General features: G+C 42.9%; 1 protein-coding gene across 1 annotated transcript; it reads left to right on the forward strand.

The window, feature by feature from the left end:
- The first annotated feature begins 13,045 nt into the window (after positions 1 to 13,045).
- cmlc1 (cardiac myosin light chain-1) lies at positions 13,046 to 14,184 on the forward strand. The gene has a single exon (XM_042102313.1). It carries the CDS (start codon positions 13,171 to 13,173, stop codon positions 13,762 to 13,764), a length of 594 nt encoding a protein of 197 aa, XP_041958247.1. The 5' UTR covers positions 13,046 to 13,170; the 3' UTR covers positions 13,765 to 14,184.
- The last annotated feature ends 6,611 nt before the right edge of the window (positions 14,185 to 20,795 follow it).

Raw genomic sequence — 20,795 nt, forward strand, 5'->3', positions numbered from 1 at the left:
ACACACACTCACTAATAATTACATACACACACTTACTCATAGACACTCACTCATAATTACATACACACACACACACACACACTCATAGACACCCACTCATAATTACATACACACACACACTCATAGACACTCACTCATAATTACATACACACACACACAAACACTCTCATAGACACCCACTCATAATTACATTTACACACACAAACACACACACTCATAGACACCCACTCATAATTACATATATACGCAAACACACACACTCCTCTCTCTCTCTCTTACACACACACAAACCCACACATACTCATAAACACCTACTCATAGTTACACATACACACATACTATCTTTCTCTCTCTCTCTCTCTCACACACACACACACGCAACACATCTTGTTGGTATGGTGGTGACACAGAGGTCATTTGTGATTCTCAAACCTGCCCCTAGATGTGGCTCCCTATTCCAGCAGTGAACCATAACAAGCATTATTCTTCAGCCCAGTTAGGGGGTCAGTGTTTAGAGGATTAGCTTTAGCCCAGTTAGCATCCCTGTTAGCCACCACCAACTTTAAAGCGTAACTCTCGCCAAAATGCAACTTAGGGTGTTTTTGGGAATGTTCCTAAGTCAAACGTTTAAAAGCATAATTATGTCGAAAGCACCACTTTTAAGCTTGACCGTATTGTCGTTTTCAGGTCAAATGGCCTTTTGAATGGGAGTCGTAGGGGCCCTACTATTTTAATGCATCAAAATCGCATCACATCAAAATGGCTATTTTTAAAACACTAAGAAGGCTCGACACAACATGACACTTTGATTGAAGTATCATCAGTGTCTCTACACATGAACTCAAGCATTGAGAACATTGTTTGTGTGAACAGAGTTTACTAAAAGAAAGGTTTTGAACAACTCACTTGGTTTTTCTCTTGCCAGCCAAGAGTTCTCGAGTTAATGTGTAGAGACAAAGGTGATACTTAGATCAAAGTTTCATGTTGTGTCAAGCCTTCTAAGGGCTGTATTTTGCACACTGGCGCATGGCGTAAAACTCGTTTTCCACCCGCGCAAAGTTTAATTTGGTATTTTGCACGTTTATTTTTTAAACAATGCGCCCAGGGGTGTGGCAATTAACAATCTAGGGAGGGGCCTGGCACATTGTCTAAAAATCGTTATTGTACACCTGGTCAGAAGTCTATGGCGAGTTGTTTATATGTTATTTTAAGAGCGCATTGTCAACAGTTGTATTGTCAGGTGCACGCACCATCCTTCTATCATTCATGAACGCACACCAGTGCACGTCCATGCTCATGATGAGTAGTTATTCACCATCATTTGCAAATTTGTAATGACGGTTAAAAGGGATTAGGGGAGAGGCGAGAGACACGTATGGAGCACAGCTGAAGAAGCACTGTCACAAGATATAAGCAACTCCTCTGCAGGATAAATGTTGTTTTGTTCAGTCGTTTGAGTAATATTTGGGTAAGTGTTGCTTTTTTCAGCCTATTTTTTCGATGGTAACCCATTGTCAGTCAATATTGAAAGTAACTGCATATAACTGCGTCTTGTCGTTGACTGACACCTTGGTGAAGTTAGTTTCACTTTGCCAATGAGTTCAAATTATAGACGAGTGCAAATGTGTGAAGGCTATGCTAAGTTTTAGTAAAGCATGGTTTAGTGGAATGATTATTCCATACGGTCTCGCAAGCAGCCTCCTTCAAATGCGCCGTTGAATGCCAAAATACGATGCATTTATTTGACATATCGCGCTTTGCGCTGTTAAAGGGAATGACAGATGTCAGTCTCATTGGTTTAAATGATGTTACGCCCCAAACACACCCATATGACTGATTAAAAAACCTAGGAACACCTTGTTGCGCCATGCGCTCCACGTTTGATAACGAAACCCCTTCCAATGTGGACTGGACATCCTACTAAATTTGAATAAGCTTTTGACGAGTGACGATGCACTTTAGAATGTCATGATAGGGCCCTAAGTGTTTTAAAAATAGCCATTTTGATGCGATCATGCATCAAAATAGTAATGCCCCTACGACTCCCATTCAAAAGGGCGCGGAGGATCAGCTAATTCACATGGGAGACATCATGATCATGTGATCATCCAAAATGTGGCACCTAATTGCCATGTTTCTGAAAATGTGGCTGGAAGTAAGTAAGTTTGCCGCCATTTTAATATTTGACTGAATTAACTAGCCTAGCATCATTCATTGATTAAACTAGCCTAGCATCGGTCATTGATTTAACTAGCCTAGCATCGGTCATTGATTTAACTAGCTTAGCAACGGTCATTGATTTAACTAGCCTAGCCTCTGCCATTGACTTAACTAGCCTAGTATGGGCCATTGAGGTGAATAGGGACAGCACTTCTTCCCTCTCTCCAGTTCCATATAATATCTCCATGGTAGTCATGGACCCTTAGCCAGATCAGGCCCTCAGCTGGGCCGGCCCACCCTGCTGCCTGGTATGAATCATGTGTGGCTGCATAGGCCCCATGGTTCCTCCTCATTCTCCCTGAAAAACAAAACTATAGGGCTATTTTAAAATGTAAGAATGTTAGAATAGGATCAGAATGTTTACCACCGAGGATACCTCCAAGGATAGACATATAAGGGTTCTACAGTCAGAGGTTCAGCTCTTAGTTAGTCCCATGTCCAGAGCCCATTGGTGCAGATAGATAGATAGATAGATAGATACTTTATTGATCCCCAAGGGGAAATTTAAGATCAGTACACCTGAGTTGTCTGAGGGATGGACACCTACACCCCAGCAGAACAGCAGATCCAATCGAGGGGAATCCATCTCCTTCCCTCAGACTAATGCCCTTGAGCTAGCACTCCAAACCCTCACTAGAAACCCACAGGCTGCATTTTATGTGTCCAGATTTGGATAATTTGCCAGTTTAGATTTGTATGTAACTCACATAACTGTTTTGTGGATGAAGTGGTATAACCTGCGCAATCAACCACAGTGATTAAGTAATAAGCTTGTCTTAGGTCATAATTCGGACAAACGCCGATACGTTGCCTTACAGAGTTGATTGTGTCCCCTGAGTATTGTTTTGATTCTGGTTGTTGTGATGTTATGTAAATCTTCATAAATGTACAATGATGGACTTGTTGATTATTGTCAACGGGAAGTGGGAATGTTTGCTTTGTGTATGAGCATTGTAAAGCCACTACAAGGACAGAGAGATTATTGGTGTGTGTGTGTGTGTGTGTGTAGGCTCTATAAGGGTGTATTGTGTGTATGTGTAGGCTCTATAAGAGTGTATTGTGTGTGTGTGTGTGTGTAGGCTCTATAAGAGTGTATTGTGTGTGTGTGTGTAGGCTCTATAAGAGTGTATTGTGTGTGTGTGTGTGTGTGTAGGCTCTATAAGGGTGTATTGTGTGTGTGTGTAGGCTCTATAAGAGTGTATTGTGTGTGTGTGTGTGTGTAGGCTCTATAAGAGAGTGTGTGTGTGTGTGTAGGCTCTATAAGTGTAATGTGTGTGTGTGTGTGTGTGTGTAGGCTCTATAAGAGTGTATTGTGTGTGTGTGTGTGTGTGTAGGCTCTATAAGAGTGTATTGTGTGTGTGTGTGTGTAGGCTCTATACGGGTGTATTGTGTGTGTGTGTGTGTGTGTGTGTGTAGGCTTTATAAGGGTGTAGTTTGTGTGTGTGTGTAGGCTTTATAAGGGTGTATTGTGTGTGTGTGTGTGTGTGTAGGCTCTATAAGGGTGTATTGTGTGTGTGTGTGTGTGTGTAGGCTCTATAAGGGTGTATTGTGTGTATGTGTAGGCTCTATAAGGGTGTATTGTGTGTGTGTGTGTGTGTGTGTGTAGGCTCTATAAGAGTGTATTGTGTGTATGTGTAGGCTCTATAAGGGTGTATTGTGTGTGTGTGTGTGTTTCTACAGGTTTAGAGAGGAATTGCTGCAGTAGATTGACTAAGGATAGTCAATTTTACTGTCATGATGTAGAATAACTCCACACTAGTGGTAATGCAGTTTTGCATGGCCCCAGATTAATAAATTATGCTGTTTACAAAGAGCCACTCATGATTCTATTGAAGAATCTAATCAGAATGCAAAGACAAAATACCGAACTTTTACTGTGCAAATTTCAAACATCTTGTATAAAACCAATACAAAAAGTAGTGCAACTTGCAATAATTATACTTTTTTGAAAATTATACAATTTAAAATAAAACCTCTCTGCTAATATGCTTACTCTGTCAAATAGGCCTATCAGAAACACGCCTTATTGTTATAGAGCTGGTAAGTCCCGCCCATCCGCTAAACCCCCAGTGGACCTCTAGATTGAAAAATCGTCCATGCAAGTGAATGTGAGAAAATATTTTTTTTCTGGTCCCGTTTGAATTGTGCCATGAATGTGAACATATGTTGTCTGTGAATTTTTAACATAATTTTTCATGTTACGTGTTTGACAGTATATTATATGATTCTTCGGCTAGCAGTTGTGGAAAAGACATAACGAGAAAGACTACATGTCGCCTATGTGACGTGAGCTAATCGCTAACAGGGGAAAGCTGTAGTCCACAGTGCTCTCACACAAAGTTTAACCGCATCAAACTTCTACCCGCTAAATTGTAGCATTCTTTACACGAAAATTTATATTAAAATTTCACAGACAACATATGTTGACATTCATGGCAAAATTCAAACGGGACCAGAAAATAATTATTTTCTCACATTCACTTGCATTAACAATTTTTCAATCTAGAGGTCCAGCGGGGATAGCGGAAGGGGCGGGACTTACCAGCTCTATTGTGTGGTTTACATGACGCACTGATGACAGTCAGAATAATTTCTAACTAGCCAGCTAGTATTGCTCAGTTCATGTCTATAACATGCTTTACTTGCTACCTGGATAATTTCAGCGAATTTTCTTAAGGTGAGATGAATGGTAAGATCATTAAACTTCACTGTGTTCGGTGGATTGCTAACTAACGACATCACCTACAGTAGCCTACTAGCCAGCTAGTTACAGCTGTTGAACAATCTCAATAGAATTTTCGTGACGGTAAATCCCTTTCAATGCAGAATCCCTTAACTAAAGAAACAATTTAAGGTATTCTGTGCAACACCCGTAAATAAACCCCTTACCTAAGAAGAAATTAAGCCTTAAGGGTCATACTTCAGGGGAAAAACTTGCGGGAAAAAGTGTGTGCTCAGTGACTGCTGTGCTAAGTGTGTGTGTGTGTGTGTGCTCAGTGACTCTGCTGTGCTAAGTGTGTATGTGTGTGCTCAGTGACTCTGCTGTGCTAAGTGTGTGTGTTAATGAGTGTGAGGAAGTTTATGGGGCCGAACTGAAGAGGAGTTCGGCTGATTATTTCACTGAAAGCCACTAAATGCGTGTGTGTGTGCGTGCGTGTGTGTAAGGGGGGTACTAAAAGCCAGAGATTGAGTCATTGACTCACTTATGAGAGCTGCTCCTGCTCACTGCTAATGGGGAACCAACAATGTCATTTAGACAGGGCAACTGGGACACACACACACACACACACTCTCTCTCTCTCTTTTAAAGCGTAACTTTTGCCAAAATGCATCCTAGGGTGTTTTTGTGAATGTACCCGAGTCAAACTTTTGTTTAAAGCATAATTACGACACAACATGAAACTTTGATGGAAGTATCATCAATGTCTCTACACATGAACTCGAGCATTGAGAACATTGTTGGTGTACACGGAGTTCACTACACATGAACTCGAGCATTGAGAACATTGTTGGTGTACACGGAGTTCACTAAAAGAGGTTTTGAACAACTCACTTGGTTTTTCTGCTCACCGCCATCTTGCCAGCCAAGGAGTGAGTTGTCCAAAACCTTTCTTTTTAGTAAACTATGTATACACGAACAATGTTCTCAATGCTCATGTGTAGAGACACTGATGATACTTCGATTTATGTTACATGTATGTCGAGCCTTCTTAGTGTTTTAAAAATAGCGATTTTGACGCGATCTTGTATCAAAATAGTAGTGCCCCTACGATTCCCATTCAAAAGGCCATTTGACCCGAAAACGTCAACGTGGACAACAGGACGAGCTTAAAAGTGGCGCTTCAGACATAATTATGTTTTTAAACGAAAGTTTGACTCGGGTACATTCACAAAAACACCCTAGGATGCATTTTGGCGAAAGTTACGCTTTAAACACTTACACTTTCTCTCTCTCTCTCTCTCCCTCTTTCTCTCTCTCTCTCTCACACACACACACATCAACCATCTTTGGAAACCACCTATCTTTCCCAGGGCAACTGGGACACACACACACACACACACACTCTTTCTCTTTTTCACACATACACACACATCTCCACGAAAACCTTTGAGGGGCTGAAGGAAAATGTATGAACTGGCAAATCTGAGAGGTTTGAAGCAGAAGTGCTGCAGTGAGCGGAATGTTTCTCTGCTCTGCTGGGGTTCCAGAGCGGAACGCTGGGCTCTGCTGGGGTTCCAGAGCGGAACGCTGGGCCCTGCTGGGGTTCCTGAGCGGAATGCTGGGGTTCTTGAGAGTTGTGTCCATGTGCTCAGCCTCCTGCGTCCCCATTTCAGGATAGTTACCTCAGGCACACGGTCCAGTCGGCCACCTCTGCCTGCAGTCGTGGAATTTGCACTCAAATTAATAGCGTGAAAATAAGCAATGTGAAATATCCACTTTATTATTCATTTGAATTCAAATTAACTACACACTTTTAGTTTAACTGTGTACATTTAGATATAATTTACATGCATAACATATACATAAATGTTTATTGTTATAGTTTGTTGATACATGACTTTTGTATTCATTATGTATTCAAATCACTCTAATAATTAATTACATTTGTGAACTCCCTTCTCTTTCACAGAGAATGGGAAGTCATTAGGATGCATGTACACACACACACACAATCCCAAACAGCAGACATGTCAGGAATGAGCCTAATTAGGATGCATGGGCGTCTATTATAGAGTACTTTAGTAGTACTAGTAACAGTGCATAATGGCTGATAAATGACTTATCATTTCATTATCATATCATTTTTATGCATGGCTCTCGTGCTCTCTCGTGCTAATAGATTGAAACAAGCAGGAGATCTTTTTAAGCAAGCAAGTAGCCCCCCCTGCTGACCAGTATGGAATTTGCAATCCCAAAAAGCCATCTGTCACACTTTTTAATTCTTTATTTAAATCCACAAATCATATTACAACAGACAGGATTCAAATATTTCAAGAGATAAGATAGGGCTTTGTCACTCGGTATTCAGGGGTACAAAAATCATCTCCTGCGCCATACTGCAAGGCTGCCTATAACTGCAGATATGGAGCAAAACTTTGCTAGCTGTTTTATTTTTCTGCTGGAGAGCCCTGTCAGCCTTAACCCACTGGAAACAAGATTGTGGACATGCTCCAAGCTGCCAAAGATCAACACCACTAGCTTGCATTGATAGCTTAGATCACATAGTTTTGTCCGTATAGGTTGGTACTTCACGATTTTATCATTAAAAGCCATGTAGAGATCGTACACACATCCTATTTCAAGTATAAGTACTTCCCTTCTGTCTCGGTCTAAAAACACAACATCAGGGGTGTTAGGGATGTTACAAAACACATCAGCGGAGCTGTTAAACCATTCTGGCATAATACGCGAATGTTTGTATGGTCACATTATCTGGAAGTACATCCTTAACAGTGCTAGCAATAAGGTCAACAATCCGGTCGTGGCGTGCAGTATAAAGTCCTTTGTACATAGTACAGCCATTGACAATATGGGCAACTGATTCGAGGTGATGGTCAGAGTCTGAGTGCATTATACAGTGTGGATGGTGGATTAGTTAGTTAGTTAGGTAGTTTGTTTATTTGTCCAGACATAGGAAATTTGTTTTCACATACCATACAAGCCTCACAGACATGAAATACATAGATACACACAGTTACGGTTCTTCACCCACCACCCTGTTACCACATACCCCACCCACATAGATGTTAACAGCACATACACAGCACATATATCACAACAGCACACATACAGCACATATACATCACATTACACCGATACAAACAGGAAAACCATCACCAGTTGACATTACAGAGGAATGAGGGCGGCACAGTGATCCATCACCGCTGTGTGTTGTTCAGTGCTGCTATTGCAGAGGGCACAAAGATTTTCCCAAAGCGTACTCGCTTCCACCCCATAGCCCTGTATCTGCGTCTTGATGGAAGCAGAATGAAGAAGGGATTGAGGGGGTGGGTGGGGTCATGAGCGATGGTCTGTGCTCTGTTCTTGGTGAATTTACTGTTGAGATCTGATAGATTAGGGGTGGGGAGGCCTATTGCTTTGGCTGCGGTATGAGTGATGCGTGTGAGTCTGTTTCTGTTGGCAGCAGTTAGCATGTTGAAAAAGCAGGGAAGGCAGTAGAGGAGGATGGGCTGGACTATGCTTTTGTACAGAAGGAGCAGGGTCCCATAGTGCAAGGTATTGCAGGGTACCATAGTGCAAGGTATTGCAGGGTCCCATAGTGCAAGGTTGTATTTGGTGGGTAACACCTGCAGTCTGGCTTTGACAGTGAAACAGAGGATGTCCTCCCCAACAGCGGCATTTGTAAACATGGAGTGTGAGACAGAGTGGTCGACAAAGTGTAGACATGCCAACTTTCCCTGCATTCTGAGTCCAGTCCAGTGTTGTTTGGTGTCTGTTTGTTTTATGTTAAGAAGGAATCTCCTTGCTGTTGTATTCTGTAGTGTGTGTTGTGCCTCGTTGTGATATACAGTAGCCTCTGCTGTTACAGATGGGTCTGTGACAACTGCATCAGATGCCTGTGGTGCTGTGTCTGAGTTGTGTCGTGTCCATTCCAGTTTGACTGACATTCTGTTGCACAGATCATTTAGGTCCGGCCAGTCTGATCGGACTCCAAAGCCTGCAGCTTGTGTGTCCAGTTTCCCGCTGCTTTTCCTCCTAAAGCCTAGGAAGCTGTCCTGGCCTGGCCTGTACACATACAGTACACACACACACACATGCAGGCATACAATCCCAAAAAGCCATCTTGTAGCCCAAATACACTTTCACACACACACACACACATACACACACACACACACAGGCACACACACACACACACAGGCACACACATACACACACACAGGCATACACATACACAAACACACACACACACACGCATACAATCCCAAACAGCCATCTTGTAGCCCAAATACACTTTCACACACACACACACACACACACTGTGAGCCATGCTCTTCCTTACTTGAATCACCTTTGAAAATAGAGGATTGCATCATCAGGTTATCTTTCAGGTAGCCTATATTTTCCATTAGAAAACCATCACGTAGCGAACGTGTTGTGGCTAACCCACTTAGCTCCTGTTAGTAGCCTAGGTTATGGTTATAAGCAAATGAGATGACAGTCGAAAGATGCAATTAGTGCTGTTATCAATTTTTCTTGGTAGCCTATAACCGCATTTATGGTTTTCTACAAATACATCAATAATGAAATTGGCCTCTATCACTCAACCAATGCTAATGGTAACATTATTTTACCTACTCTAGGTTATTGATATAACTTAAGATTAACGTAGCCTACCTGCAGTAAAAACCAAGCATGTCCGATAAACATTCGCAGATTTATTTCGGCTTCAAGAAGAATTGGGAATTACATGTGATGCAGAAATCATCCTACCCTTATTAGACGTTCTCTGCGGTAAACTACAGTCTTGTCCTTGTAGGAAGCGTAGTGTCTTTCCAACCCACTTTAGATTAACTTCCAACAAAATTACGTCTCACTGCAACGATGCGCCATCTGGTGGACAAACGACTATGTGACGCCAATACTGGAAATGCAGCTAAATTATTATGATGGATATTTGGTTTTCCTTTAATCCTACTGAATTTGTAATTATGTATCGGCCGTTGTAATTGTTGATTGTTGATACTGATGGTATGTGCGTAGGGTGACCAGATGAGATTGGCTGAAATTCGGGACCGTTTTTTTTTTCGCGCGGGGGGGGGGGGTAGGCCTACAGCGAATTTTCAAACCTGTACCAAAACACATTTTTATTCAAACATCAAGTCTGCTTCAAAATACAACAGAGAAATCATGAACTCAAAATGTCATTGTGGGAAAGAAAAAAAAAAACAATGACTGTGTAACAGTGCAAATCAGACCTTTCAGAATAAGGATAATAGCCTAACGCTAATAACAAGCCTTGCCAAAATTATGGGTCATTAAGTAAGAATACAAAATAATTGTTAGATTAAGTAGATTATGTTAAAACGACATGGACATTAGGCCGAACTGCCGACGTATTTTTTTGCACACACGCTGGCTCTGTCTGCTGCGCTGCCTGCACAATGTCCTCGGCTTCGCGAAATCAGTGCATATTCGCGCCTAATTATAGAACGTCAAAAAGAAACAAAGTAGCCGGGCTGCATCCAGACACTTAGCTGCCGTCGGGGGGGGGCTGCATGCAGTCGACTCAGACTCTCTACGGACAGTTTTTAATGTTTATCAGAAAATAACTACTCCGTATTCTGATTGAGTATAATTTTCGGGACAATTAGGGCAGAATTCGGGATTTGGGACAACTGCTTGGATATCGGGACTGTCCCGAATTTTTCGGGACGTCTGGTCACCCTATATGTGCGTACCTGTGTGTGTGTGTGCGTGTGTATATGTGTGCACCACCATCTACAGGCCAATGAGTGAACAGTCACTAACTTAATTCCACCATCTACAGGCCAATGAGTGAAATGTACACATAACTTAATTTTTTTAGACCCCCCCATGGATGAAATTCTACGAAACTTGGCATACCCCCAGAGAATGTCAGGTTAATCATACACATAAAATTTGGTGCAGTTCTGAACATCTTAACTGAAGAGAGGGGCAGCAGAATGATATTTCATTTTCATTTTTTACCGGGGGGGGCAAATCACAAATGAGTGATTATGGGCTAGGTTGATGTGGGCCCTTGAGACCAACATACCATAAAAATGTCTTCATCCTCGGTGCCACGGTTCAAGTAGTTATTTAGGAAAAACTGCTTTTTTTGGGTTTCGGGGGGCCCAGGAAGTAACAATAGAATGTCAGGAGTAATTGGCATGGTCATTAAATAATGTCACAAAAAAAAAGACTTTATAATTGAAAAATCATTAAAACATCAATAGCACACAAAGGAAATGGTATCTGCAAGAACCTCAAGAATTTTGAGTGAGTTCTTACAAGAAATATCAGAATTAAGCTAAAATATCTAGTTACACTTAGGAGCATTCTCCACCTTGACAAAATAACTTGTTAAATGTTAGGTTTTTCTTCTAAATATTCACAAGGAAATGTTGCATATCAAAGCAAACATGATTAAAATGTACAGTGACATAAATTAAAGTAGAAAAAAGTATCTAATTTTCATTTTATTTCAAATTATTTTCACGTCACACCATATGACAATTTTAGGCACTAACATGACAAATTCACATATAAATATATATTTCACAGCAACACATATAAACACTTTTTAGGGATGATATTTGAAGTTTTTTTTTTAAATTCCTTTTTTCAGGCTTATTTGTCATCCACCCACCCACCAAATTTCATGTGCCCCGGTGGTTCGGTGTCCCGGGTATCGCTGACCAAAAATTCAGGAAGTAGATGACGGGGAAAAAAAAAAACTTTGACAATCCCTATATGACCGCTTCGCTAGCTTTGCTGTATAATCTGTATAAAAGTTTAAAATATATTCACTTAGATAATGTAACATATTATAAAATAAAATAATCTGTATAAATAAAAGTTTAAAAGATATTCACTTAGATGTGTAACATCTTACAAAATAATTAATCTGTATACAAGTTTAAAAGATATTCACTTAGATATGTAACATATAATAAAATAAATAATATGTATAAATAAAAGTTTAAAAGATATTCACTGAGATGTGTAACATATTATAAAACAATTCTACACAGTGAATCAGCTCAGTTGTCCTCAGTATATTAAAGGAAGAAACTACTGACTTTGGAACTGATCTGAAAACTGCACACACCTGGGAGTTAAATATATCAATCAGTGGCTGCTAAAATGTTTGAAAAACATGTGTTTAAAATGTTTGTCTTCGGATGCCGTTGCCACTGGTCACCTTAAATGGCTCTGAGAAGTGAAATGGCCACTAAGTCTCACTTTAGCGACTGCGTCACAGTTATGTGGGGAGCAGGTTGGGGTGCCAGTCCTGAGAATAACCTCCATCCACTATCTGAACCTTATCAAGTGAACCAGTCAGCCATGCCTCTGAGTAACTAATTAAAGAGCTGTCACAATGCATGCTAGCCAATCAGCGGGAAGCTGTGTGTGTGTGTGTGAGTGTACCTGTGTGTGTGTCTTAACTGTGATAAGAATCCTTTGGATTTTTATGTAGTTGGAAAATGCCATCATAGAAAAAAAACTGCTCTCAAAGTCGTCTTTTGGTACTAAACTCTCAATGGGGCAATGCATGCTGGGTTGGCTTCCTGGTGTCCATTTTGAATGAACTTGTGCGCGTGTTGAGCGCTAGATGCCAGACGTATACTTCATATCTCTCTGTGAAGTACCCAGACAACCCCCCGCCTCCATACACCCATGTCCTCCAGTACGACACACACACACACACACACACACACACACACACACACACACACACACACACAGATACATGGACACTTTCTGTGGCAAGACAATGAAGAAAATCAGAAAACAAAAAGAAGGTCAGTTGAGAGGGCGGACTTGATAAAACCTTCCCTTTCATGAGAGCTTTATGGGAGTGGGCCTGCTGTGTTATCAGTCAGTGGTGGACAGGGCAGCACTGGAATGTGTTTGTGTGTTTGTCTGTGTGTGTGTTTGTCTGTGTGTGTGTGTGTGTGTGTGTGTGTGTGTGCGGGAGTGGGCCTGCTGTGTTAGACCGTGAGGAGAGAACCCTGTTACTCTATTTCTGTTTTCTTCCTTTTATAGTGCTGAAGGCCTGCGGGCTGATAAAGCTGATCTCCCTACACACACAGCTTATCTCCCCGGTATAAGAGCGTGGGGATGGCTCTCTCCCTCCGTGCAGACATCACTCTCGCTCTCTCTCTCCTTCTGCCCTTCCGTCCGTGTCCTTCCTCTGTTCCCTCGGTTCTCTACGCGGCGTAGTAGCGTTTCTCCACACCATGGCGCCCAAGAAGGTGGAACCCAAGAAGGCCGAGGTCAAGAAGCCGGAGCCCAAGAAGGAAGAGCCGGCGCCGGCCGCCCCAGTGCCCCCGCCAGAGCCGCCCAAGCCCGAGCTGGACCTGAAGAGCGTGCCACTGGACTTCACGCCGGACCAGATCGAGGAGTTCCGCGAGGCGTTCGCGCTGTTCGACGAGACGCCGGCGGGCGAGATGAAGATCACGTACGCGCAGTGCGGCGACGTGATGCGGGCGCTCGGACACAACCCCACCAATGCCGAGGTGCTGACCGTGCTGGGCAAGCCCAAGCCCGAGAAGATGCACGTGGAGCTGCTGGACTTCGAGACCTTTCTGCCCATGCTCCAGCACATCTCCCGCGCCAAGGACCAGGGCAGCTTCGAGGACTTTGTGGAGGGGCTGCGCGTCTTCGACAAGGAGGGCAACGGCACGGTGATGGGCGCCGAGCTGCGGCACGTGCTGGCCACCCTCGGGGAGAGGATGACCGAGGACGAGGTGGACCGGCTGATGCAGGGTCAGGAGGACGCCAACGGCTGCATCAACTACACCTCCTTCGTCAAGCACGTCCTGTCCGTCTGAAGGGCCCAGATGCCAGAGCGGCGACGTCCAGCTGCCTCCGCTGCCCACACGCCAGACGTCATCTCCGACCCACAGACTCACGCTGAGGTGACCATGACGCAGCAGAGCATATTGTCCGCACATGCCCTGAAATCAGTTAACTGGAAGAACAACAATCGTAGGCTATTTCTCCTCTGTCATATTTGCAATATAATCAGCAGGATTAAAAAAAAAAGAATTATAATTATGAATTGGATTTTGTAGAAATGAATACAATGTGGAAAAATGTAAATGTTTGTGTGTTTCAACATTAAAAACTCATCATACAAGAAAGAAATAATGAAACAAGAAAAGATGTGACATAAAGTCTGCCTCAACTCTCAAGAAAAGATGTGATCTCTCTACTCTGAAATGTTCTGAATAAAACTTCTGATAAAAGTATAGTTGGTGGCTTTTCCATTACTTCCTTAAGTCATTTCATGACTATAATATTAGTCAGTCAAGCAGGAGTTGGTTCTTTAAAATAAAAAAGGATTTGAGGGATTTGTTGAGGACGTTGCTTATTGGCAGTGTGGCACCCATCCCATCCTTCATTTCATAAAGGGACCGTACTCACATCTCTGGGGTGTTTTAGCAATTAGTTTTTATGAATTGAAGTTCATCAGTATCCAGAGCTCTTTGGTGAAACAGCAGATGGTCTTGTGAGGAATAGAACTCAGATTCAAGCCAGCTACAACCTGCACTAGATCAGGGCCAGAACTGAGCCAGACATGAGCCTGATCTGGGCCAGATGTGATGTGTGTATAGTAATCATGAATAGTTAACATCAGGCGTGAGACAAGTTCTGTGTCAGTCTTTAACATCAAGACACTCAGACATCAGACGTGACAGTTCCTCTCCGAATAGCTGCACGCTTCTCTCTCTCTCTCCATTCTTCTCTCTCTCTCCATTCTTCTCTCTCTCTATGTGTCTGCTGCTGCGTAGCATGGCGTGGCCTGTGGTTAGCGAGAATACTTGCTCAGTGTCCCATCCAGCCCTGACGTAGTGTTCTCAACGTTCCCCACGTTCCTCTGCTCTGTTCCATACGTTCCCCATGTTCCTCTGCTCTGCTACGTTCCCCTCGTCAGTCCAGATTCCAATTAGACACTAACTGGGTTTGGGAATACTGTGCATAATGTCGTCTCTACAAAGTGCAGAGTTCATAGCGTACTGGCTGCCATTGGCCGTCAGAGGGACTCACTTTACGCCACTAATGACATGGAGGGAGAAAGGGGGAGAGGGGGGGAGAGAGAGGGGAGAGAGAGAGAGAGAGAAGGGGAGAGAGAGGTGGGGGGGAGAGGGAGAGAGGGGGGGAGAGAGAGAAGGGGAGAGAGAGGGGGGGGGAGAGAGGGAGGGAGGGAGAGAGGGGGGGAGAGAGAGGGGGGGAGAGAGAGGGGAGAGAGAGAGAGAGAAGGGGAGAGAGAGGTGGGGGGGAGAGGGAGAGAGGGGGGGGAGAGAGAGAAGGGGAGAGAGAGGGGGGGGGGAGAGAGGGAGGGAGGGAGAGAGGGGGGGAGAGAGAGCAGAGCATATAGAACTGCCTGGGAGAGAGTGAGTTGCTGTCCATCAGCAGCAAAACAGCAGTATAAACTAAACAATGCAATATCTATACATACAGTATAACCTAACAAAGGAAACAAGAAGATAAGCTAGAAGATAAGTACTGTGACATGCACAAGTAATGCTATCATGTCATGTGTATCATATCCTCATTCAAGATGCGGGTAGAAGCTTTTCCTCAGCCTCTCTCTGGCTTTCAGGCAGCGGTAACACTTCCCAGAACCCAGCACCGAGGAGGCTCTTTAGAACCCAGCACAGAGAGGAGGCTCTTTAGAACCCAGCACCGAGGAGGCTCTTTAGAACCCAGCACAGAGAAGAGGCTCTTTAGAACCCAGCACAGAGGAGGCTCTTTAGAACCCAGCACAGAGAGGAGGCTCTTTAGACTCCAACACAGAGAGGAGGCTCTTTAGAACCCAGCACAGAGGAGGCTCTTTAGAACCCAACACAGAGAGGAGGCTCTGAGTGGGAGGACCATTGCTGCTGGACCACTAGAGCAGTGGTTCTCAACCTTTTTTCAGTGATGTACCCCCTGTGAAATATTTTTTCAGCCAAGTACAGTTTTTAGTTGAGAAAAAAAGACTTAAAACAGAGCACTGTGCCATCAGTGTCTAATTGATTAAACTTTAGAACTAATAAACACATACAACTTATATTTTCCTGAAATATTTATTAAGTAATTGTTTTTAAGTATTTTTGCATGGATTCTACTTTTTAAATATATGTATATTTTAACCCTTAGTACCCTAAGCTGTTTTTAGGGCATTTTCACTACCTTTATTCATAAGGATTTATTCTGGTCATTTTAAGTGCTACACACACATATTATATATTGGTTTTTTTTTTGTTTTTTTTCCGGCAGAGACTAGGCTATCCAGATCTGCCATCATTTCATGTATTAGTAGCACATTGATTTTATTTTGATTTTTAAAGAATTAAAATATAAAAAGCGTATTATACAAAATATTATATTTTGACATGTATCTCACCACAGCAAGCTCATAGCTCTACATGCATTTCATATGTGTGTAGGGTAGACTGTCCTGAATCTAGCAATATCATTGCCACGGTGGAGGGATTCTCTGGGGCTGAGCAATTTAAAGACATATGTGGTGTGTGCTTTACAGAAATACATTTTTTATTTAGTGATTAAAAATTACCTTTCTGCGCTCCATATCTGTAACACGAACTGATCTGACCTGACTTGACCCGAGTTTACGTGTTAGCCTGTGTGTGCCTGTCTGCACTCATGATTCTTTACAACTTTTTACTGCATTGCCATGAACAAAGTAAAGGCAAAAACGGTGTTTCTTTGTCGAACAAATTGGGATGCAATGTGAGCCTTGAATTGAATGCCAAGCAGGAATTTGCTAGGATCTCAAAACCGGATTATGAACATTCTTTGCCATAGAGAAACACACAATAGCATTGGATTATAAACATGCTTTGCCACAAAAACAGACAAAAACGTGAGGTAAGTCGAGCTATATGAAGTTATTATTTTGCTGTCACTTCATCTGTTTTATAACCCAGAAGGATGTACTTGGTATCAAATGATAGCTCTGTTTCTCCTCTTTCATCTGACATGTGTGGCATATCTATCCGATCACAGGTCCGTGAGTAATTCAAACGAGAGTAATGGGTGTGCAGTTGGTTTTTGTACATGACGTTATTATTTTGCAGTCACTTCGTCTGTTTTCATAAGCCAGAAGGATCGACATACTTGGAACCAATGGATAGCCCTGTGTCTCCTCTTTCATCTGATATGCCATATCTATGCATTCACGGGTTCGTGGGTAATTCAAACGAGAGTCATGGGTGCGCAGGTGAACGCAGAGACTGTAAATATGATGCAGTTTGATTTAATTTCATGATTTATTTTAATCTTCATACTTACGTACAGACAAGTGCATGATCGTTGGAAAGCCCCACTTCTGCTCTGTCACACAATGAAGGCTTCTCGCTGCTATGAACAGTTGCGGAGCAATGTAACAGAGAATGCGCACTTTGCGTCAATTAGCTTCTAGGTTAAAATCTCACGTACCCCCTGGAGTGCCTTCACGTACCCCCATTTGAGAACCACTGATCTAGAGCACCACGCCTCAGACTTTTATCAGGGTCAGATCAGGGTCAAATTCATAACAGATCAGGGTCAAATCCATAACTCATCAGGGTCAAATCATGATCAAATCCATAACTGATCAGGGTCAAATCCATAGCTCATCAGGGTCAAATCAGGATCAAATCCATAACAGATCAGGGTCAAATCCATAGCTCATCAGGGTCAAATCCATAACTCATCAGGGTCAAATCATGATCAAATCCATAACTGATCAGGGTCAAATCCATAGCTCATCAGGGTCAAATCAGGATCAAATCCATAACAGATCAGGGTCAAATCCATAGCTCATCAGGATCAAATCCATAACAGATCAGGGTCAAATCCATAGCTCATCAGGGTCAAAGGATCAAATCCATAACAGATCAGGGACAAATCCATAACTGATCAGGGTCAAATTAACAGATCACTCTCAAATCCATAGCTCATCAGGGTCAAATCAGGATCAAATCAGGGTCAAATCCATAGTTCATCAGGGTCAAATCAGGATCAAATCCATAACAGATCAGGGTCAAATTCATAGCTCATCAGGGTCAAATCAGGATCAAATCCATAACAGATCAGGGTCAAATCCAGACAACGGTCAGCTCAGCCGCTATGAGGACAAAACTCAGGGCTGTTTTCTGAGGAGGAATATGGGACACGCAGAAGTACAACTCCTGATACCCTGAGATACTGTATATATTACTGAGCATAACCAAACAAATAAAATACAACTCCCGATACCCTGAGATATTGTAGATACCCTGAGATACTGTATATATTACTGAACATAACCACACAAATCAAACAGCTCAGTTGGGGATGGATATGGGCCTTGTCTGCTACTGATCGAGTCTGAATCGGGCTGACCAATCAGGTTCAGGTTTGATTCAGGCTATACTTGAACACAATGAACTTCAGCTGCATGTTGGAACCTGTAGTGTCACCTAGTCACCTGTAGATGGAGCTGTACACCCAGGCTATCGCTACACACCGGGCAGCGAGGCATTACGTCTCCCCCTAGCAAACTATAAATAGGATAATCAATTATTTGCAGTTTCACAAAAACAGAGCTTATTTTATCTTGCTGATCTATGTACTTTTACATTTTTAGACTGCTCTTGATGGGAGAGCCTTCACATTAAAGACTAATCCGAATCAGCATGAGTAGAATGGTGTCATTTCTTTCTCTCGGCAGACATCCCCACAGCCCTTACAATAATTGTCAGTATTATCTTTGTGTCTGTGGTCTTATTTTGGTGTCTGTGGTCTTATTTGGACATGGCTAAGGGGATGTCCAGAGAGAGAAGAGGAGAGTGGACATGGCAAAGGGGATGTTCAGAGGAGAGTGGACATGGCTAAGGGGATGTCCAGAGTGCAGTGGAGTGGACATGGCTAAGGGGATGTCCAGAGAGAGGAGAGCAGCTCTTGCACCTGCTGGAGGATGACCGGCAGACTGGGACTGTCTACACTTTTTACTGCAGCTACTCTCTCACGCGCACACACACACACTCTCCAATCTCCCTTCCCTGTCTCTCGCGCGCACACACACTCTCCCTTCCCTGTCTCTCGCACGGCGCACGGCACACACACACACACACACTCTGCTCTCCCTTCTCTGTCTTGCTCTCTCTTTGTTAAAGGATGACATCATCACTAAAAATGGCTCCAGGTTCTCCCTCATCAGCAGATTGGAGCGCGGGCACTGAGCCAGCTTCACTCTCTCTTCTCTCTCCCTTTACGGAACCTTCTCTCTCTCTCTTTACGGAACCTTCACTCACTCTTCTCTCTCTCTTTTCTTGCATTTTTCTCTTTCCCTCATTTCTCTTTTCTCTCTCTCCTTCAGTACTTGCCTTCTCTCCTCTTCTGTCCTTTTCTCCTCTTCCTTTCCTTCCTGCCCTCTTATCCTTCCATCTTTCTATTTCACTCTATCTTTTATTTCTTTTTTTCTCTTTCATCTTCTCCTTTTCCTTCTCCCTCATGCCCTCCCTCCATCGAGGCGCTGTCCTGTGGATAGTGTATATAAATGCATGCGTGGGTTTGTGCGTGAGAGACAGAGTGAGACAGAAAGAGTGATGGAGAGAGAGGAAGACAGAGAGAGGGAGAGAGTGATAGAGAGAATAATGAAACAAGAGAGAAAGAGTGGTAGAGAGTGAGCAAGAGAGAGAGATAGGGAGAGAGAGAAAGATGTACTAACGCTTTTGCGCCCATTTCAGGCGTATTTGTTTCGCAACATGCACGTAAAATCATGGCGCGTAAAAAGATGGGAGGGGAAGAGTAAAGAGCACCTAATTATGTATTCCGTGGTATGTACAAAAACTGCCTGTGAAAGCGCACGTCTATTCTGCGCCTAAATATCTCCGCCTTGTAAAAGCAGGTGTTAAACCAAATTGCAGTTAAATGCGCCAATAAGAGAACCTTTCAAAGACAACAGAATCGCTATTTAGAGCACCAGTTTTGTGTCTTTGTACTATATCAAAAGCAACCTTAACTTTCGTTGGCCTTTCGAATGTCTTACTTTCACTTTCACGTCATCCACTTAAACTTTCCTACTTTTATTGTTATCTAGATTGCTAGATCTAGATAGATCTTCCATAGCCTACCTGCACAAGTAGTTTGAGTAGAACTACTGATCTTCATTATCTCCCTGCTTGTTGACATCTTATCATGTATGGTATTATTTCATGATCGCTAAACGTTTGATTCTTTTTAATGTTGTCATCTGTTAACTTCATTCAACTGCGCTTGTATGCAGGTTATTCCTTCAGTTGTGGACGTTCGTAAATTGCGGTAGAGGCCAGAGAAAGGCGCAGATTAGCCGATGAAGTGAAAGTTTGATAAATACCACGTATTATAGCGTTCACTATCTGCGGTTTGTCCAAGTGGCTGATAACGCTACGTTCGCAAATGTACGTACACCTGGCCCAGAGAGTAATAGAGAGAGAGGGAGAGAAAACTGAAAGAGAGTGATAGAGTGAGCAAGAGAGAGTGATAGAGAGAGAGTATAAGTACCTACTGTATCTGATAGGCTATCAGTCTGGCAGGCGTCCACGCAGGAGGTACAGTTTGGAACGTTCATTTTCCTGCATTTCAGACTGGACTCATCAGTCTTCAACACGTAACAAGGACCAAGCAAGAACAGCACGTAACAATGACCAAGCAAGAACAACACGTAACAATGTCCAAGCAAGAACAACACGTAACAATGACCAAGCAAGAACAGCACGTAACAATGGCCAAGCAAGAACAACACGTAGCAATGACTTAGCTTAGGCTCAACCTGCTTGGATGAGTCTGGTCTTTTCAAAACCATTTTTAGGTCTCTCCAGAGACGCTCCAGCAGGTCTGGACTCTGGCT

This window comes from Alosa sapidissima, chromosome 8, assembly GCF_018492685.1.
Source record: "Alosa sapidissima isolate fAloSap1 chromosome 8, fAloSap1.pri, whole genome shotgun sequence".
Taxonomy (NCBI): domain Eukaryota; kingdom Metazoa; phylum Chordata; class Actinopteri; order Clupeiformes; family Clupeidae; genus Alosa; species Alosa sapidissima.

Coding starts and splice junctions, on each gene's coding strand:
- cmlc1 (XM_042102313.1), top strand. CDS start 13,171: ATGGCGCCCAAGAAGGTGGAACCCAAGAAGGCCGAGGTCAAGAAGCCG.